Source organism: Pezoporus wallicus, unplaced genomic scaffold (genome assembly GCF_028554395.1).
Source record: "Pezoporus wallicus isolate ANWC-B61680 ecotype Strahan unplaced genomic scaffold, APGP_CSIRO_Pwel_v1 contig_13178, whole genome shotgun sequence".
In the NCBI taxonomy this organism is placed as follows: Eukaryota; Metazoa; Chordata; class Aves; order Psittaciformes; family Psittacidae; genus Pezoporus; species Pezoporus wallicus.
In genome coordinates this window covers 174,016-195,769 of record NW_026641245.1, presented here as the reverse complement: position 1 = coordinate 195,769, position 21,754 = coordinate 174,016, and the positions used below count along the sequence as shown (strand labels likewise).

Sequence of the window (21,754 nt, the reverse complement as noted above, 5' to 3'; positions counted from 1 at the left end):
CACGGCCCCCGCAGCCAAGCCCGGCAGCAGAACCGCTATGGCACCGCTCCGCAATGCGGCTGCGGGCGCGCTGCTCCCCGCCGCAGACTCCAAGCCCCGTCATGCCGCGGGGGAGCGGCGGGAGCAGCGCGGCTGCGCGGCGCGGGGCGGGGTGGGGGGGGCCGGGGCCGGCCGCGCCGATCGCGGCGGAGGTGGTGAGGCCCCCGCGGGGAGGGGGCGGGAGGAGGCAGAGGCACTTATAAATGGCGCCCAAGCAGGACCCCAAGCCCAAATTCCAGGAGGGTGAGTGCGGGGGGCGGGCTGGGGTGCGGGGAAGGAGGCCTGAGGGGCGGGCGGGCGGGAGGGAGGTTGTGGGGTCCGCGTCCCTGAGGGGGCGGCGCGCCCAGAGCCCGGCGGGTCCCGCTCCGCGCCCGCTGTTAATGCCGGTGGGCCCCCGCTGCCGCCGGTCCTGGCCGGGGTGGGTGCGCCGGGAGGAAACAAAGGGAAGGGGCTGATGGTGGGGAAAGCCCGGTGAACCCGCCGCGGCTCGGCCTGTGCCGCGCTGCGGGGCCGCTGTGGCGGAGGAGGCTCCGCGCAGGCCGCCGGCTCCGGCCTGACCCGGTGCGGGCCGGGCGGGAGGCGGCTCTGCCCTCGGGCCTTCCCTTTGTGGCGAGCCGAGGGGATGCAGAGCTCCGCCTCGCAGTGCCCGCGGCCTCAGCCGGGCTCTGTGGCTCCTCAGCGCGGAGCGCGGTGCGGGGTTGGCTCTGCCGCTCAGCGCTGACAACGAGAGAATACGTGGGGAAGGAACGAATTCCTGCGGTCTTTGTCTGCCTTCCTGTGCCTCTGCCCGACCGAGAAGAGGTGGGGCCTTCCTATCCCCTGTTATTCTAAATAGGCACCGTTTTCCTGCAGCCGTAGGCATTCATTGGCGTTAAAGCTGCAGAAATCTCCCAAATCTGCCTATTTTTTATCTTTATTGAGCATCAAACGTGGTTACTGTTTAACCTTCCTTGCAAGAGAGCTCAGTGATGGATCCTCATGCAGGAGGATTCATGGGAGCAGCATTTGGACTGCAGGTTATGATGGAATCCATATTTGCAACAAAGCAGCAGATTATTGCAAATTTTTAGATGAATAAGGCTTGGAATTATGCTTTTTAGGAGACTTATTTTGCAAACATTGTGGATTTTAGGTAATCATTGTGATCGATAGTACTCCATGTAAAAGAAAATGATAGAGAAGGGTAAATAGAAACCAACATCCTCCTTTCTCCTCTGCCCGGCCCTCACTCTGGTTTCCAAGCAGGGCTTCCCACACGGGTGTGATTTGTCTTTAAAAGCACAGTTTGCAGCAGCAGCACTGGAAGTTGGCCACGCTGGGCAGCTGGAACAACGCTGTCCCTGTGTGTGCTTCGTGGCTGCTGGCAAGGGGATGTGTTCGGTCCTGCGTCAGCATTCCGTGCCACGCAGTAATGCCAATGGAATTGTTAACCTGCAGAAATAATCAAGATTCTAATGTATGATTCACATTATAATAATAAATGTGCAATTAAGTGAGCTGCAGAAATGAAACCTGAGTAAAAATCCAGGCTGAAATTATGCTCACAGCTGTAGGAATGTGAGCAATCTAAATTTGGTACAGAAGGTATTTTTCCACGCTGTAAATGTGTTTTTGATTTCAAATGCAACATTAAAAGGGAGAAAAGTGTTGTGGATAAATCTTCCTGCAGGCCTGAAACTGAAATGCTTTATTGTCCATTGGTTGCGACATGACCAATGGAAATGATTTTAATTGCAGATTTTGTAGCTAAAGGCACATGAGGGAGCAGGAGGTAGACTTTGAAGTTGTCTCTGTTGGCTTTTTTCACAAAGCAAAGGGTGAGGAGGGGGCTGAATTTGTTGTGGAAACCTGTAAGAGCCAGGAAAACCTAACTGTCAAGCTGGAGGTACAAGTACCCCTTGAAATGAAGGGTCTGATGCTTTTATGTAGACATGAAAAGTGAGATCAGCATTGGTGCAGCTGAGCTGGGAGCTGTAAGTACTTGAAGTGTTCTGCAGCTTGACACCAACTTCTTTCTTTTTTTTTAACGCAAATAGAAGAGTCTCAGCTGTCAGATTTAATTCTGAGTTGCTTAAGGCAGTTTTCGTCATCTTCTGATGAGAATTCAGTGCTTTCTGGTCTGTTCTGAAGGTGGTAGTTAGCCTGACATCAGTGGGAAGGCTTCATTGGTAAAGGGCATTCAATTTCTATTTGCAGAGCGAGTGTCTCTCAGTGGAGGGTAGTTTTAAACCTATAGCCCAAGAACTGGTCCTTCCTCTATCCTTGTTGTTCCTGAGCTTCCCACAAGGAAGAGGGCATGCAGGGTTCTGTCACTGGTTAGATGGACTCTTCTGAAGGCTGCCTTCCTGATAAGTACCTGCATGTGTGTTCTGCTCATGGTGACTGCCACGGCTCTTCTGTCCACAGTGTCCTGGGCAGCGTATTATGCAAGCCTATCCCTCTGAAAATGAGGCACTGCAGCTTTCCAGAAGGAAACATCTGTACTCAGATATCCTGTGTTAAGTACATTCAAATTCCCACAACGTAACCACACAATAAGACCTTGCCATTAAGGAGAAAAAAAAACAGACTGAAGAACAATCTCTTCCCACTTAAAAACCACAAAGTGAACGTTTTTTTTCTTGCTGTTGCACAAAGCTGGCATTCTGTCGCACACATCGGATGGAGGAACAATGTCAGGGTCTCTCTTCCTGACTTGCTGAACTAGAAATCCCAGGTGGTGAACTTCCTGCAGGAAAAGGAGCACTAAGGACACTTCATAGAATCACAGAATGGGTTGGGTTGGGAGTTCCAACCCCTGCCACAGGCAGGGACATCTTCCACTGGAGCAGGTTGTTCCAGGTGCCTGTGTCCAACCTGGCCTTGAGCACTGCCAGGGATGGGGCAGCCACAGCTTCTCTGGGCACCCTGTGCCAGTTCTTCACCAGAGCTCTGATCCTCTCTTGCATGAGAGTGAATCAGCTTCTCAGATCAATACCTGCCTTTGCATGTCCAGGTTGATGCTGGGTTCATGCTTTGTTGTACTTGATGTTTTACAGAAATGGCACCTTGGTGGTGTTCTAAGATGTTTGTCTGCAACTTTCTTTCAGGTGAACGGGTGCTTTGTTTTCATGGACCTCTCCTTTATGAAGCAAAGGTATGTGTGCTCGCTTGCTGCTGCAGGTGGTTCTCAGTGCTCAACAAGAGAATAAGGAATACCTCACTAGATTGGATTAAGGACTGAAACTAAAATGAATGAAAACCTGGTAATGTAGAAAACAGGTTTTAAATCCTGGAGCTCTGTGTTATTTCAGAAAGCCCAGTGCTACTATGCAGTTATTCTGGTGAACTACTAAAGGCTGGGTGGGCTTGTGTGCTGAACATCCTCTAAACCTGTGCTCCCAGAACACTGGAAAGCATTTGTGCTCGTAGGATGTGATGCTGGTGCTAATGCCTGAGCTAATAAGCTGCAGTTTGAGCTTCCTCAAAAGTGTAGATGACTGAGTACAATGAGTGGGCTTCACATGGGACCACAGCGCAGAAGGTAAGCCAGCTGTGTCCTGGGCTGCATCAGAAGAACAGAGACCAGCAGGTCAGAGGAGGTGATTGTGTCCCTTTGCTCTCTGAGACCCCACTTGCAGCACTGTGTGCAGTTCTGGTATCCTTAACATAAGGACATGGAGCTGTTGTAGCAAGTCCAGAGGACACCACAAGGATGATCAGGTGCTGGAGCACCTCCCATATGGAGACAGGGTGAGGAAGTCGGGGCCCTTCAAATTAGAACAAAGGGCAATGAGTTCAGACTTAAACAGGAGAGATTTAGGTTAGATATAGGGAAGAAATTCTTTACTGTGGTTGGAATAGGCTGCTCAAGGAAGTTGTGACTGCTCCATCTCTGGCAGTGTTCAAGGCCAGGCTGGATGGGGCTTGGAGCTACCTGCTCTAGTGGAAGGTGTCCCTGCCCATGGCAGAGGTTGGAGCTGGATGATCTCTAAGGTCCTTTCTGGCTCAAACCGTTCTGTGGGTCTACTGCAACTCTTTCTACTGAAAACAATGTTCTCTCTGTGGCTGTAGAGATCCATATCATTTATTTTACTTTTGAAGACTCCTCTACTTCAGCCAGCTTACCTGCCTGTGAGGTAGGGGCCTGCATGTGAGCTAGCTCTCTAGTGAATGGCTTTGGGCTAACTGGGGGTAGGGAAGTGGCTTGTTTACTCTTCTGGTCTTCCTCAGGGGTCTCTGATCCTTCTTGTGAATGAAGGTGTTTCTTTGGACAGCTGAGCAGTTGCTCTTGTGCCCACCCAGCCCTTCCATATTTGTAGCCAGGCAGTAACCTGTGGTAGAGAACTTACTTTTGGCTGGGAAATAACTGCTGGTATTTCAGTCAGTTGCATGGAAATCTTTGCATGCTTGAACCCTGGAAGCTGAAAAAGCAAAACTCATTCAGATCTCTCTGTTCTCTTTGATATTGACTGAACTTTCTTCTCTGTTCCAGTGTGTAAAGGTTGCCATAAAGGACAAGCAAGTGAAATACTTTATCCATTACAGTGGTTGGAATAAAAAGTAAGTATTGCATAAAATGAAAGCAGTAGTTAATTTCCTTTATGGGAAAATGAAGCTTTGTCAGTTGGAACACAAGCTTGATGGATGAGCCCTGCTGTGTCCCTGCTGTTAGGAGTTTGTTTCTGAAATAGACCTAGATGGTTTTATGCATCAGCCAGTGATTTATAGCAACACAAAGAAAACATTGTCTAACTAACCATTTCCTCCAGAGCTTTGCTTGTAGAGACAAACCAGCTCAGGGCATCAGGAGAGTGCTGGGAATGCTTTAGTATAGCAGTCTGTTTGTTCTAGTTCGAAAATACCCACTGTAATTCCCCCTGGCAGAAATAGCTCGTGCAAAAACTCCCCTGTTATGTGTCGTACGGGAGACAGTCCCTGCTGAGGTGGAGCAAAACTCTCTGCTCAGATACACAGTGTGCTTTACTCTTACATCACTTCTGGCAGCAAAGGTTTGGAGGAACATGCGTTAGAGAAGGCTGTATTCAGAGTGGGGAAGGCTCCCTGGTTTAGCCCTTCACAGGAGCAGGTTTCAGTCTGTGTTTCAGTTCTTGCCTCTCATGCGAAGGTAAAGATATTTTCCCCCTTTGCAAAATGGTAGGATTCTAGGTGAGAGATTGCTGAATAAATGTGTCTCCATGAAATAAATGTCGAGCCCACACTAAATGTGAACCCTTTCATGAGCTTGTTTCATTTATGTACTTGTGTTTTTTTTCTTTCATTTAAATTCTGTTCTGCCATGAGGTTTTGAATTTAGGCAAAATGGAGCTGTTTTTCTTAGTAATTAAAAGCTTCAGCTCTTCAGACTGTACAAGGCTTTCAGAGAACAGCTCCCTCTTTGGGTTTGTTTCATTTCAGTGCTGCAGACTCCAGTCAGGACTCTCAGTCACTGGTGTCTCGATCTCACTGACATGACTAAAAGCTGAACTTCATGTTTTAGTGTGTAACTTGTTCAGATGCACCCGCACACCCTGCCAGCAGATAAATGTTTTGCTGTAAACACCTACAGTTCCAGGAAGTGTAATTGGTTCTTCTGGAGGCTGCTGTCTGTCAGTGAGGCAGCATAAATGGGATCCTTCCTCCCCTGTCCCCCTCTGATGGAGGGTGCTGTAAGTGATGCCGTGATTCCTGCTTTCCTTGCTTGCACTGTTGGACTTTATTTGCCTTCAAGCTTCCAATTAACTGCATTAAAAGTGGCATTGCTGCATGATCAGACAGCTGGGGCAGTGTGACTCCTTACCTTTGGTTCCTGTAATTATGGTCCTTTGTTACTTGTTAATTGCTTGACTTAATAGTTTTTTTTGCAATATCAACAGTTAGGATCCCAGAGAGTTTCTTCATTGTACAGATAATGTGCTGCAGTTATATAGCACTTCTTTTGAAGGTCCCGTGCAGCTGTACAGGCAGGAGTAAGATAAGTAGTTTAAATATCTAACTAGAGCACTATCCTAAGCACATAGTCTTAGAGGGGTACAGCTGGATGGGGGGTTCTCTGTAACTCTTGAATGCTAAGCTTCTCTTGCCTTAATGCTCCTGGAGACCTTGTACTCCTGTAGTAGTATTGGTTTTCCCACCTTGATATTCCAAGACAAGAGTTGTTGCCATGAAATGAAAATGACACAGAACTTTTCAGGTGTAAGATTTAGTTTGCATCCTTCAGAATAACTTGGCCACTTTTAATGTGTTCTATTTGAAATAAGTTTGCAGATTGCTTAGATGATCCACTCTTTGTCAAGTGGAATTCTTGCTCCTAATGGCAATTTCCCCAACACCTGTTCTCTTAAATAGTTCACTTCAGATTCTTCAAATATTCATGCCATCTTGGTTTCCTTCACAGACAGAAATCAGAACTCTTCTTCTTACAGTAAGATATTATTGCTGAATTTGTTAACCTATAAAATGTTGGACTAGTTAAAGGAAACTTGCTTTCTAATATAGTTATGGCTACAGGTGTCCCATCGTTTAGTAAGTGTAGGTTATTTTTTTTCTTTCCTGAGATGCTGCTTTTAAATGAAGGACATTCCCCTCCCTCCTAAATTGCCCATCCTTCAACTTTGGGAAACTTTGGAAATGACTGAGGGTCCCACTTCCCTAGAAAATGTTACAGCTGCAGTCAGTGGGGAATGTGTTTGGTAACTTACACTTCCAGTTGTGCCAGTTCATGACCTGACACCAAAGCAGAGTTCAGCCTCCAGTTCTGTGAAGCTTTTACTTGACTGTTGGGTGTAGAATGCAATTGTGTCATGGTTTTGAATGATGGTTTGATTTCTGGATTCTTATTTCAGCTGGGATGAATGGGTTCCAGAAAGCAGAGTGCTCAAATACGTGGATACCAATCTGCAGAAACAAAAAGAACTTCAAAAGGCCAATCAGTGAGTATGTTTTTTAGAAGTCCTTGGCAGTAAGTAAGGTTTTTTATAGAGCTTCAATCCAACAAGTGTATATCAAGGGAAGTTAGTGAGTTTAGAAATGAAAAACGCTTTCAAAAGGTGTTCCTATGTTCATCTGCTGTTGAGATGCTTTGGCTCACAGAGGTGCTCTGATCAGCTTCAGGACACCTATAAGTACTTTGATTTTTATGAACGCTAATTTGTGTTTCTATAATAGAAACGCTTTGAGAGCTTGGTTGATGTTTTCAGCAGCACTGTGCTGCTTCCACATGATTCAGAATGAGGATGGTGGGAGTGGGAGGAAATGGCTGTTCACACTGCCAAGTATTGTATGAAGAAGCCTAAATCTTTCTGATAATGAACTGAATTTGTTCCTGCTCCTGACACACTGTTTCACAAATCCATTTACTACACATTCTCTAAATGTTTTGCATGACCTGGTTTCCTTTGAGGGGAGAGAAAAAGCTTCTTTTCCCATTAAAGTTTGATTTATGGATTAATTCTTTTCAAAGGGAACAATATGCAGAGGGGAAGATGAGAGGTGCTGCTCCGGGGAAGAAGACTTCTGGGCTGCAGCAGAAAAATGTTGAAGTGTAAGAAGCTTTTGTTTTATAAAACCCCCCAAAGCCAAAACCCCCTCCAAACTTTTACCTGCCAGTTTTACTATTGATCTTTAAAGAGGGGATTTTTAGAATGGGTCTGCAGGCTGAACTACATTGCTTCAGACACAACTCATACAAAAGCCGTGTCTCACTTTTGTGATATCAAAAGGCCTTTGTTGAATTACTTTATGGAAACTCTCTTCTTAGGTTGTGCACTCTTCAATGCTGAATGAAGGGACTGAGTAGACACTAACACTGCTTTTTTGCACTCTGTTCCTCTTAAGTTAGTGAACTGGCACTCAAAGTGGTGAGTCCTCATAAGACTCGTGTATCTCAGTGAAGTCACTTTCTATAGAGAACATTACAGTTCTTCCAGGCTGCGCAAGCAGTTTGGCATAAAATCCTTAATGCCTTGCCTTCTTACTGTGCAGTTGTTCAAACTGCATTGCAAGAGTCTTGATTTTGCTGTTTTTGACAAAACTAAACCCATGTGCTATTAAAAATGGTTTGGAATCATAAGAGACCAGAAGCAAGCTCAGACACTCCTTAGAAAAAGGGATCTCAGGATGTGACTGTCAGATTTCTTTCATTCCATCCTTTTTGTTTTTCAGAGTAGGCTTCTATGGTGTGATGTGTAGAGTCTCATACAATCAGTACAGCTCTACTGTACTCACGTGCCATGAAACTCTTCTATTTGGGTAGTACTTCACTTAGTGATGTTCATCATCATCATCATTACTATTGTGATGTTCTAACCTGCTGACTTCATTTATGATTCTAGTCTTCATGAGGAAGCTGCTGAAATGACATCAGTTCTCATGAAGAGCATTTGGCAGCAGCCTCAGATTTCATGTCTCATTTATGGGCAGCTTCATGCTCTGAAATGTGTATGTTTGATCCGGTAGTAGGTACAGAAACATGTTTTTGCTCTAGATCCTGAATGCAGATTTCACATTGGCATTATTGGCAGCCTGGGCAAGGCTGGAAATTGGCTCTTGATCCTGGAATGAGGAGTGATGGATCTGGCTGTAATGCTGTGTGCATGCTCCCCTGTGGTCTGTCACTGTGGGTGCTGAGGTGCTTTACCACCACCAGTTTGGGGTGCTCCCTCAGCACAGGCACCTACTGACCCCTTTGGCTTTGAGGCTGAAAAAAAACAGAACAAATGCCTGTTTAGGCAGTTCCTAATGAATGTCATTAAAATCTAATTGAAATAGATCTAAATTATGACTGTTGCTAATTTGGCTGCTTAAGGGGTTGCTGCACCTGAGCTGTCTGCATTTTAGTCAGTGGGCGTAGGATTAATTTTATGTGTAACTTTGACACATTAGTGATGACTCAGTTGTAAATGTCTGCAGTTTGCATTACAGAGAGCATCCTGACAGTAACTTCAGGACTGAGTTCCCTACACTGCCAGCTTTAGTCATCTTGGTAGTTCAGACCGATTGCAGTGGGATGAGTTACTCTCTGGCTGAGTAAATGTTAACCTGTGCTTGGAATCAAAGTTGGCTTCATCTCCTCAACCACACCTAATAATGTGGCATCCAAGGGAGACCCACACACCAAAAATGACTTGGACTTAAGCCTCTGTGTGACTATAAAGCTTGAAAGCATGTTGCCAGGTCTGTCTTTACTCTCTGGTTGAAACCAGTTGGGGAAAGGGAGTGGCTTTGCTTTTTTGCTGTCATCACTATCCTGAGCTTCCAGCACAGCAAACCAGACAATAAGTTAATTCTCTGAAACTTCTGTTTCCTGTTAATTGGAAAAGTTAATTCCTTGATGGTGGGTTTTCAGAGTTGCAAAGGAGAAGAAGGAAAACTCCTGTCATTAGAACAGCAGTCTGGTGTTGGGAAAGTTATTTATGACAGGGTCCCATACGCTTGTTGCACTGATCTTGCTCCTAGTCTCTAGCCATTACCAGCATCCAGTGTATCCTTCTAAATTAGGCCTGTGATGCTTTCCATGAAGTCTCCCTATTTTTCTTCTCTATTTGAAGGCTGAGGGAGAGGAAATACTTTGACTTACCCTAGCATGATGCAGGGCTGAGGTACTGATGTATTATTGATCAAACTACTGGTGCTTATGTCCTGCTACAGCTAAAGGCAAGATGGCTTCTGAGGAATCTCAAAATCCAGTTCCTGAGTAAAACTTGTGGATTGTTCTCTTGTTGTAAATCTAAGGGCGTTGTAGATACATAAAGTACTGGTGGTGGGGAGGGGGAGAAACTGGTCCTGCAACTATTCTATTTAGGCCTCAAAATTTACCTTTTGTAGCATTCTTGGAGGATGGAGCAAAAGGGAAGGTAACTTAGAGGTTGAAACTCTCTCTTCAGATAGCCAACTAGTAGTGGAAAGGAACTAGCAATCTAAGCACAACTTATCCTCCAGGAATGTTCAGTAAGACTATAGTATGCTGCTAAAAAGGTAAATTTTTGAATCCTAAATAGATTCTCTTTAAGGCTAAACACAAGGTCTGACATTCTTTCCTTAACTCAACCCCATTGTGCCTAGATTTTTCAGACGAGATGGAGCGCACACAGTTTGCTGTTTGGAGACCCCTACAATCTCGACGCGGTGAGTTAAGGATGGATTGTCAAACCAGGATTTTCATCCTGAAATCCAGATCTCCTTCCTTTCATAGATTTCTTTTAGAGACTCTTAAAGTCCTAAGTTGTAATAATGTAAGCTTTGGTAGCGGTTAATGATAAGTACTGCAGTGTGTTGTTTGGGGTGGTTTTGTGTTGGTTTTTTAAGCCAGTATGGACTACCAGACTTCAGTCTCTCTGAAATGTCTGCCTTTTCAGTTGGGGTAGGGTACAACATGAGGAGTCAAATGCATTCAGTGTGTCCACTCTTTAAAAAGTGAGGACAACTGACTTCAGATTTGGAAACTGGCTTGTTCTAGAACATTGCATTGCTCTGCATGCTCACTGCAGCCTGGTTTCTGCTTCTGTGGAAATCAGTGACAAACAACACAGTCCTCTGGAAGTCTTGGAGCGAGACTGCTACAGGACAGTGTTAGAACTATGAGGTGTGAACTTGCTCCTTAATGTGCTGTGTTTTTATTGTTGGCTGGAGTCTGTTCAGAGGCTTTTGAGGTTTGTAAGCAAGATTGGAACAAACAGAAATATGCAAATGCAGGTTGTGTACCTGTGTTTTTTAAATAGCTCTTCATCTTAGGATAACCAAAAGCTATCATAGAGAAAACTTCTGTATGGTTATAGCAGGTGGCTGAGAATGAAATACAACCCTACAGCTACTGGCTTATCCAGACTTCCACATGTAGCTCTGCTGAATTCCAGCGTCTAAGAGTTTCTGCTTCCTTTCATGGGCTTACTGTGATTAAATTACCAAAACCAGTACACAGTCAGAGTTAATGGGTGCTTGGCAAATAAGAAGGGCAACTGAGAGTGTTCTGGAGGGAAGATAATGGCACTGAATACCAAGTGTGAGAACAGCATCTGTTTTTAAATGATCTATCTGCAAGCAGTCTCGTCCGAGATGCTCTCAAAACAGCATCTCCGCTTGGGAGTTACTGTGTTTTCTTGTAGCAGAAGTCCTGTTCTTCATCTGAACGTGTTTCTCAAAAGCATATGCTCTTGCTGCACGTCTCGTGGCATCCTCTGCTGTCTCTGGCACTGCCAGTAGCTCTCACAAGCTACTTCAAGTCCTCCAAATGTCAAGCAGCATATGAACGCTGCCTCCATGCCAGTTGTCTGGGGCTGTAACAAAACGACAGCGGCTTAAGCTGGAGATTTTCCACACCTCTTCTGCTCTCTAATGGCCACCAGTAACACGTACTTAGGGATAACCAAGTGAGTCACGTCTGGAATGGTGCTCTTCCCTATATACTCTTCTTGCTTCTAGCAGCCTGTAATTAAGGGACTTCAGAGCTGGAGGCTGTAGCCATGTGATGGGTTTAATAACCTTTTGTAGGACTGTGTTACATTTATCTATTAGTTGCTGAACCCTTTGGACTTCTGGCATCCTATCATCTTGTCACAGCATGTTCTCATTTTAATTCAGTGCTGTGTTGCAGAGGAGAGGAAAGATGACTCCTCCTGCCTCTTTAATGCCTACTGCTTTGGGTTTTGGTCTTTCATCTATCTTGAGGAAAGATTGATTAGTTCTTTGAGCATCACCTCTAGCACATTTCCCCTCTCTTTCCTGCCCAGTTGTCACCTTGAGAAAGCTCTTGTCTGCCTGGTTGCTCCTGGCATAGAAACTGTTGTACACTGCCAGCTGTTCTTTGTTCTCTTTACGTCTTCCTCATTTTACTGTGTGGCTTCTACAGGTAGGTTCCTGATGAGGCACAGGAGACGTGTGTATGTAATCCTGGCTCTGGTTTTTATCCTTTTGCTACTAGTGTTTAATTGAATCTTCATAGGAATCTTGCTTCTCACAGCTAAGGCAGTGACCAAGCTGTTTGAGCAATAGCAGCTGATACTGTGCTTTTTTACAGCATACTTCTTTCACACTTTTAATATACTTCTTAATACCATACACCTCCTATTAGGAGAGGCTTTCTGATTTCATATAGCTTAGTTTGCTCTATCAGTAAACTGGTGCCTAATCTCCTTTTTCTGGCACTGTTGAACTCAAATGCCAGAGACCAAGTGACAGCTACCTTCATCCTCTGGTGCTCAGACTAAACCAGCTGTTGCAGGGAGGTTCTAACAGGCCTCCAAGTCCCTTTAAAAGGTGCATGGATTTTGGCAGAGTAAAATACTTGTTATGGTCCACAACATGTTTATCTACCTGCTCATGGGCTCCTACCTATTGTGGAGTACGTAAACCTTCCAAAGTCTTGGGGTTTGTCCCTGGTGTCATTTGTCTGTGCTGTATTGTTTTCAAAGCTGGGTTTATTTCCTGCAGACAGTTCCCAAGACACCTCTCAGGAGACACTTCAGACGCTTCAGTTTAGAGCTCTGAGCGTTAATGCTCACTCTCCTATAGACTCACAGAATGGTTAGGGTTGGAAAGGACCTTCAGGTCGTCTGGCTTCCTGAGGTGGTACCTGAGGTTCTGGGACAGATATGTTTATCTTTCCTCTGATCTGCAGAAGGGTGAAGTGGAGTATTCTCTATGTTGTCTTCCCTGGCAGCCTCCTCACTCTTGCCATTTGATCATGAACACAGTCCTGGTTTGGATGCTGAGATTGGAATTTCAGTGTTATGCTCTTGTGGCATGGGCTGCTTATTTTCCTTCCCTAACCCTGACCTGTTTGATACTCGGGATTTCACTGTTGTGAGCTGTTCTGTGAACTGTAGCACTCTTTGGTTTCTACTGCTTCTCTTGTTTCTACACCATTTCAGATGTCAGTAGTTCAGTTATTTTTGGCTTTCTAATTCAGCCTCACATGTTGATCCCTACCACTTGAATATTCTTGTTAGAGCTGTGTCTTGCCCTGCTGAAATAAAACCCTTGAGGAGAGCTGGGGTAGCTCTTGCCGGAGCTGATTGCTAGTGCCCTGCTTTGAGGAGGTGACGTCTGGCTGCAGTGGGATGCACCCCTCACGTTTGAAGTGTGAGATCCTTGCTCCTCTGCTCAGTCTTTTAACACTCCACAGAAGCTTTCTTGAAACTTCCCATGCTGCTTTTTAGTTGTCAGTCTGTGGGGGAAAATGCCAGTCAGAGGAGAAATGTGGATGAAGAACAGCAGCTGAGCTGGGCTGAGAAGTCAGTGACAGCTTGATGCTGCTTCTGTGCAGCAGTATCAGGCTTGCTGTTTGTGATGTGATTGTGAAAGGGCACAAAAGGATGTGTTGTAACCTATCCTAGGTATGCTTCATCTTGTGTCACTTCAGGACCTGCATTCCATTTGTCCTTGCAGGAAGACATTATCTGCCATCATGAGGAATGTGCATGGTACTCTTCAGCTGTATGTCTCAAATAAGAGTCTGCTGGTGTGATTAATGGGCTCTAGTTATCTGACATGCGCTGCTCATGTCAGGCTGCAGCTCTGTCAGTCTATAGGCTGTCTATAGCCTCCAAGATACAGATGCTGCATGTTTTCCTGCCGTGCCTCTGGTGCTGTGCACACAGCACCCTGCACAGCAGCCTTCACCTCGTGCGGGTGTTGTTCCAGGCAGCCTGCTGTACAGGCAGGAGCCTGCCACATGCTGATGTTTTCTCTCTAACTGTAGCTCTTTCTGCTTGTTCCCTAACTCTGTATTCTAGACTTTGCAGACAGATGGCTGCTTTGACTTGAAGCAGAGACATATGACTTGAGATGTAAGGAATGAGGTGGGAGTGCACAAGCAACTGCCTAGAATGGATTGCGATAGACTTTGTGCTCCAGTAACGTAGATGTGGTTTACTATCTTAATTGCAGTAGTTCTTTAGGTACTTTATATAGCCTGTCTGTTCCAGTTTAAGACAGTGCTTCTAGACTAATGCTTGACATTTTTACCTTGTGATTTCACTTCTGGAAAGAACTGCCTGTTCCTTCTTGTTTAGGTTTGGAAGAAAAGACTTTCTCTTCAATACACAAGTCCATTATCAGTGACTTAACTTGGCAATTGTTCCTTCTTCCTGAATAGGAATGGTCTTTATTCTGCCCACAGTTTAAGCCTAATTAATGCTTGTTTGACTTGAAGCTTGAAAAAAGTCTGACACTTGCTATCTGCAGACCTTCCTAGAAACTCTGCCTACTTCCTGACCCAGTTCAAAGCCTGGATACAGAAGTCACTTGAGATAATGGTGAATTTCCAAGGAAATAATCTTGCTCTGGTAAAGAGTTTTATCCACGCAGTCTGCAAGAGGTTTAACTGGACTCCTGTTGATAATGAGCAGATTGAAACATGATGAGTAGTAGTCCTCTGAATGAAAACGTTCTGGATAGTATACATACAAAATTCAGGTAACAACAAAAATACCTGTTTATAGGACAGCTTAATTTGGTCATTGATACTTCTGACCTACCTGAATATCTGCATGTTGTGTGCATTGTATTTCAGGTGTCCTTCAGGTTTTGGAAGTACAGCTTTTAGTTTAGAATAAAAGCAAAGGCTGAGGGTAGACTTTAGAGAGTGGGGAGTGTGTGAATTGCAAACAGTAGCTGCCGAGAGAAGCATTTGGAAGAAAAGACTATTTAGTGTTGTTCCAAATGTTCCTAACAAGTGGCAAGTGTAATTGTGGCCTCCCCTGAGAGCTGGTGATGGAATCGTAACCTTCCTGCCCATAACTCTGAGAGTTCTAGTTAAACTTCCCTCTGCTGCTTAGCAGTCAAACTGCGTGGGGTGTTTTCAGTGCTTCACTGGAAGCTAATTCAGTTGCCTCGAGATTTATCTGACGATTCCCAGCACTTGGCCCTGAGTGATCCCTGAAACACAGAAAGAAGCCACCTACAGATCTGGTGCGGTTTGCCAAGAGCACTTGGGAAGCAGGAACCATCTGTAGATGTTGCTTGCAAAGTGTCAGTACTGGTTTTAAATCCTCAGGTGTTCCTGGCCTGTCTTCTGGGGGGGTGTAGGTTTATGTTTAGTGATTCCCCAAAACCAGGTGAGTTCCAGCCCTGGTACATGAGAAATCCTGTAGTGTCAGAACTGTGATGCTAAGTCAGAGCTGACATTTTTCAGGTGCTTTTATCTGAATACCCTGTAGGCCACTGAGCATCGCTCATTGTTCTGCACTTAGGGGATGGTTTTTTTGGCTTTATTCTCGTGATTCTTTTAAGTACCATTATCTCTATATTTGCAATAATTTGTGTTCTTCTTGCAGGAAAACAAAAAAGAACAAACAGAAAAGTAAGTATGGCTTTCTTTTGTATGGGAGTGGATATCCTTAGGGAAGGATTCTTGCCTGAGGCAGGTTTAAGGTCTTATTCCAGCTAAGTTTACTTACTCACACCTTGTGTTGTTCCTCCTGGACTTGAGTTGTCTCTTCCTCTTGGCCAGGAGGAGTGCATCCTTTCCTGGTTTGTACACAAACTCTTTGGTCCAGAGCTCTTGCAGACTAAAAGCAAAGATTAAAAAAGCCATGGATCTGTTGAAATAATTTCACAAGTCAAATTTATGTTTTCTTACTGAGGTGGAGACGTGAAACATCTGCAAAGCTGAGCTGCTGGCTCCAAAAACTCTTCCCAAGAGCACTGCAGATGCTGACATTGGTTTGGTGTTAGTGCAGAAACCTCCATCTTCAGATAAGTGTGAAGACAGCAGTTTAAACTGTCACAAATGAGTGGCACTGCCAGAACACAGCTAATACTTAAAACAAGTGAAGATGTGACCTGAGAGATATGAGTCTTGCTTTTAAATCCTTCCTCTAAATCTTTACTGGTTTTTTCTTACTGACTTGCCTGGTTCCTTCAGCAGTGTCATGTGTGTGTTCTGTACAGCTCCAGGCATTGGAGAGGGGAGCAGTACCAGTGAGACTCCTCAGCCTCCGAGGAAGAAGAGGGCTCGAGTAGATCCAACCGTTGAAAGTGTAGGTATCCCTCATTCTCACAGGGTAGCTGGAAGGTTGCTTTGCTCAGAAAGACAGCAGTATTACAGCCTGCAGCGTGGAGTGCTGCAGCTTGCAGGACTAAGGTTCCCAAGTGGCCTTGAAAAATCTAAGCCATTTCCTTGTTCCCTGTGGAGCCTACAGGAATGACTGCAGGAATTCCACAGACCAGTTGCGTGTTTCAGCTGTGAGAACAGGGAATAGGGGTGACTCCAAGCTTGGGCAGGTGTCTGACCGTGATTTGTCTGGCTTCACTTGTTTGCAGGAGGAGACATTTATGAACAGAGTTGAAGTGAAGGTGAAAATCCCAGAAGAGCTGAAGCCGTGGCTGGTGGATGACTGGGACCTGATCACCAGGCAGAAGCAGGTAATGTGGCAGAAGAGCAGAGCTAGAGTTTCATCCCCTCTTCAGGTGCAGTGTAGGGAGAGCTCTTGTACAGTTTGACAGCAGCCTCGTGGCTTTGCTTGGCAGCTCCACGCCAGCTGGGTTTTAACCAAAGGTCACCTGTGAGTAGGACTGTGGCCCCCCAGAGTTGCATGTGGAATAGGCTTGGTCTAATCAAGCTCAAGCTGGAAAGGCAAACCATTTTACTTATTTAAGCTTTAATTGTGTTCAGTCTATGCATGCTTGGCCACTGGAATGTTTTGAGCAGTTTACTGAGCTGGTGGAGGATTGGGCTGTAGGCGCATCACGTGTGGTGCCTCTTTTACTTCAGCTCCTTTCTGCCTTGTTTACCTGTCACTCCCTGCCAAGTTCTACAAGTACCTTGAGTTGTTCCACAGCTCTGACAGCAAGTTGTCACTTAGCAAAGTGAGTCAGCTTCTGCCAGGCTGGATCCATGTATAGCTTCCTGAGAGAGTAAATTAAACTTTGCTTTCTGTTTTAAGCTTATAAACCACTTTCATGAACATAAAATGTATTAATCATTACCACTACTAAAATTGGCAAGAAGCATAGAAAACAATACTGGTTTTCATTGCTTGCTAGACTGCAATTGCGTGCTCTAACCTACTGCTGCTCCCAGGTACTGTCTCCATTCTTGCGATCCCAGACACAGGAAAACTTGATTCAAGTCCTGTGTAGATAAGCAAGTTCATCCTTGTGTGCATTGGCTTAAATTTAGCTTGCAGATACAAATATCTGCATAAATTAGACCATTGTTTGTTCTGTTTTCCTGCCTTTGTAGCTCTTCTATCTTCCTGCCAAGAAGAATGTGGACTCCATTTTAGAGGATTATGCAAACTACAAGAAATCGCGAGGAAACACTGATAACAAGTAAGCAGTGGCTCATTCAAACCTTAAATACTTGTTCTGCTGCTGTGGTTGGGCCTGTGTTTCATGGAAAATATAGGAAGGTTGTTAAACACGTCCCAGCCCCACGTCCAGCTTCTCCATCACCTTGCATTTGGAATATGGATTGTAGAAGTCTGTGAGGAGGCAATTCAGGAATGCATGCTGCTTTCTGGCCATTATTTCTGCTTCCCCCACTTTCCCTAAGCCTTTTCCTAAAGGAAGCTGATACAAGGCAGTGAGTAGTTTTCCACCCATTCATTTGAGCTCTGGCTTCTCATGGTGGGTGAGCACCCGCTCAGCAGCACTCGCTGTGTGCAAGCTGGGCAGACTCCTCTGAAGAGCTACCAAGCAGATGACGTGTTTCTGTATGAGTGGACTCTCATGGAGGTAGAGGGGTGGGGGACAGGGAGGTAGCCAGTGACTCTTAACACAATCAGCTGGGCAAAGCTAATTGCTTTGAGTGATAGCTTTGAAGATCTTGTTTGTAATTATCCAGCAGTCCTGACAGCAAGCAAGGGGCGGTTATTCCTGAAGGAAGCTTTCCTCTCTAAAGGGGGACAAACTAGAAGTGTGAAGCTGTCCTCTTCCATGCAAGAGGAAGCTCATTACTGACTTGTCAGGGTGCTTGAATGTTCTTTTATCCCATTGTCCTAGTGTCTGTTCTGAATTTGTTTGCAGGGTGGAGTGTGGGTTGTACTCCTCAGCCCTGCAGTCACTGCTAATTCCTGTGCGGTTCCTTGCAGTGTTTTCTCTCTTGCCCAGGGAGTATGCTGTCAACGAAGTTGTGGCTGGAATTAAGGAGTACTTCAACGTCATGCTGGGAACTCAGCTCCTCTACAAGTTTGAGAGGCCCCAGTATGCTGAAATCCTGGCAGATCACCCAGATGCTCCCATGTCTCAAGTGTATGGGGCCCCTCACCTCCTGAGGTTGTTTGGTGAGTAGCACCTCCGGGGGCTGAAGAGCAGCAGCCACAAGTATCCAGACACTTCCTTTTGCCATCGTGAGCCTCAGTGGGTGTGAGCTGCAGACATTTAACAGGTCACTGAGAAGCCTCTGGTTTCATTTTCCTTGCTCCGTGTACCTAAAATGTCCAGAGCCATTCAGGGCTTTGGAATGGAAATGGATTTCCAGCAGTCTTGTGATTTTGAGTGAGCTTGTATATGTTGGAATAGATTCCTGGGCTGCTTTTATATGCAAACTGCCAGGTTGTGGCCTGTACTCAAATCCTTGTGATGCTGTTGTTCATGACTAATGAATGCTACTTCTTTTGACACAGTACGAATTGGTGCTATGCTTGCTTACACTCCTCTGGATGAGAAGAGTCTGGCTTTGCTCTTAAACTATCTGCATGACTTCTTAAAGTAAGTATTTGGACAAGCTTCCAGCAAGAAGGAAGTTGCTCAGTAGGCACAGGCTGTTGTAATGTGGCCTGTTTTCAGTGTGCACACCACATACATAATCCTGGGCCTGTGTGTGGGGCCTTCACTTAGGAGTTCAGCTCAGCTTTCTCAGGCTGCTGTACCATGCCCTGTTAGGAGTGGTTTTAATTCCTCTGCAGTTACACTGAGGTTATTGCTACTTAATGTGTGTTTATGTATCTATTAGGCTGCACTTTTAAACTCTCCCAGCCTGTTACTTGTTTCAAAAGAAATGCTTCACCATTTACTTGTAGCTGCTGTAAAAAGCAGCTGACAGTTACAGCAAACTGTTAAATTACCCGACAGTTGCTCAAGAACACTTGGGCAAATGTTAGAAACTGATGACCCTTACGAAGGTTATTTCTGGGGCAGACGGTGCCTGTAGCTTCAGCACCCTGTGGTGCTGCAGACCTGTTATATTTAGGATGAAAACTCCACCCTAAATGTTAATACAGGATTTAATGTGAAAGCCTTCTAAACCAAATCATCAGCGAGCTGATTTCAGGCGGGTGATGGAAGGTTTCCTCGCTGCTCTCAGGGTCTGTGGGGTCAGTGCTGCTCAGTTCACCTGGAGGTGTTTCCTGAATGGGAGATTGGAGCTGGGATTAAACCCGAGTTTAGTGCCTGAAGTGTCACACCGTGTCCCACACGTGTGTTCCACGCTGTTGGAACCTCATATGGTGCTTTTGCAACGTATCTACATGTGTATGAGGGGCAGGGCTGTGGTACAGCACTGCTGAGCCGTGTGCCAGCTCCTGGCAGCAGTGCAGCCTTTTGCCTTTGCTGTCCTGGCAGATCCTGCTCAAGTTTACTAAAGCCATAAACTTCCATGTGTGATTATGTCATGCAGAGATGCTCTGAGTTTCCATGCAAGGCTTTGTGGTTGCCCACTTACAGTGTTTGGCAACATTGACTTGTAAATAGAACAACAGTGGACCGGGTAGGCTGTTGGAAGCTGATACAGAAACCACTCAATAAAGCAGAGGTGGCTCCAGAGCAGAGGTGGACTGGGACAGCCCGAGCACAGGGCAAACCTGCATAGAGGTGGTCCCAGAGTCGGGGGTAATCGTTGTCTTTTGGGGCAGTAAACACAGGTGCTCAAGAGCTTCACAGAAGCATGAAGCTGGTGACCAGAAACCCCTGAGCTACAGAATGGTTTGGGTTGGAAAGGACCTTAAAGATGCATTCAGTGAGCAGGAATGGCCTCCCATCACGCCTGTCTGCTGCTGCTGGCCCTCGGTTTGCTCTGGCTGGCCTCGGTCAGCCATTCAGGCTCCCTCTTTGTGCAGGGTGCCCAAGTCCGTGTCCCATCCCCCTGAGTACAAGCAGGAGTAAGTGAACTCTTGGTACAGCAGCTGACTGACCTCAAACGTGAGCTGTTTGATGCTGTTGATCATGCCCCCTCTGTGCTCACAGGGCTGTTTGACAGCTTGTTTGGGATTGAGGTTTTGGCAGGAGCTGTCAAATCTTCATGTGTTTTCTGCAGCTGATTCCTTGGTCAAAACCCGTTAGGTTTGTACTCTGGAAATGGTTTGTGGTCTCGGCAGACGCCGGACGTGGTGCTGAACAGCAGACTTGAGGCAAGGAGGTCATTTCAGCTCTTTATTCTGTTCCATAGGTATTTGGCCAAGAATTCCTCTGCCCTCTTCAGTGCCAGTGACTATGAAGTGGCTCCTCCCGAGTACCACCGGAAAGCTGTATAATGCCGCAGCGACACCCCGGTCCCTGCCACTGCCCACTTCCACACCTCCTCCTTCACCCTCCTCTTGCACAAATTATGTAGACGTCAAGTGAATAAAGTGGTGTGTGTCAAATGGAGCTGGCCTGTGCAGGGTCTCAGGACCTCTTGCCCCGAAGCTGGGAGTTAACAGGAGCTCTCTGGTGTTTCTGGCTCGCTGCTGGTGTGTGCCTCCGTGGGATGTACAAAGGATGCGTTGTGAACCTCGTTGTGTGAGCTCTGCCGTGCTCGTAGGTCTGTGCTGAGGGGAAGGTTTGCTTCACTAACCCAGACTCAGACCCAGGGGGATTTCACCACCCTCATGTGAGCCAGTGCTGCTGCTATGGATTCATCTGACTTCAAACCCATTTACTTTCTCAGTGTTGGAAGTGAAGTGTCTGGTCCATAAACGTGTGCTTTGATTTAGGTAGTTGAAGGACTGTGACTTTTTATATTCTAACAATAGGAAAATGAATTCTCATTGTCGTGTCTTGGGAACGTTGCTCTTTCACAGAAGCTGTTTTACAAACCTTCAAATAAACTTTTTTAATCTCAAATCTTGGACAGTTGTGTTTGCATCATTTAGCCCTTGTGGCAGTGACCCAGCACGTGTGATCCGTGCGCTGAGTGGGGCAGAAAGCTCTGCAGTGCTACCCTGGAGCTGCTGTTCTGATTCAGAGGAGCAGGAGCTGAAGCCACGCACCCAGCTCCAGTGGGTTCAGGGGGTTCTCAGGGATCGCTCTATAGTCCGTAAGTAGTGATCTGTCGGTTGCTTTCCCATTCCCATTCTATTCTATCTGCGTGGTGGCATCTCCTGTGGAAAGCTGGAGGCCTGTGGGGGTCACTGTGACTGGCACTGCTCAGGCTGCCCGTTCAGCACCGGTCTGGAGCTGTTGCCATTCCCTGTACTCCTGGTTCTTGTCTTGGCAGCGCTGCGAGGGCTGTGGCAAAAGGAGGTGAAGACCCGGCCATGAGCAGCCTGAGCTGCTGCTGACACCGAGGACCTGACGCTGCTGTTGGGGGGCGTGACTGCCCTGGGCCGGTTTGTGCTGCTTTTGGCTTTGACTCTGGCATCGGGCGTGTAACCCTCATCTCTCGGTGCTGCGGGCTCCCTGTGAGCTTACGCCCCTCTTCTGGGAGGGTCGCTAACGGCATTAGCTCTGGGTACAGTGTGCCTCACCCTGCTGCGTGCGGCTGCCCTGTCTGCCTTTTGTTTCTCTTGGTTCCCTGGGTCTTTCCTAAGGGAGCCTGGCTGTGCCGGGGCATCCCGACGTTGGGAACTCGCTCTTCCAGCGCTCTGTGTGTGGGAGC

The 21,754-nt window shown here is 46.2% G+C and overlaps 1 protein-coding gene across 2 annotated transcripts; it reads left to right on the top strand.

Moving 5' to 3' along the window:
* The first annotated feature begins 134 nt into the window (after positions 1-134).
* MORF4L1 (mortality factor 4 like 1) lies at positions 135-21,003 on the top strand. Of its 2 annotated transcripts, XM_057422677.1 has the most exons (13): positions 135-282; positions 3,129-3,175; positions 4,514-4,581; positions 6,864-6,950; positions 7,481-7,561; positions 10,081-10,143; positions 15,291-15,316; positions 15,907-15,995; positions 16,279-16,380; positions 17,201-17,289; positions 18,070-18,242; positions 18,585-18,669; positions 20,345-21,003. In XM_057422677.1, exons 1-13 carry the CDS (start codon positions 243-245, stop codon positions 20,427-20,429), a joined length of 1,035 nt encoding a protein of 344 aa, XP_057278660.1. In that variant the 5' UTR covers positions 135-242; the 3' UTR covers positions 20,430-21,003. The 2 variants fall into 2 exon arrangements, with proteins under 2 accessions (XP_057278660.1, XP_057278661.1); XM_057422678.1 differs by lacking the exon at positions 10,081-10,143.
* Positions 21,004-21,754: the final 751 nt, after the last annotated feature.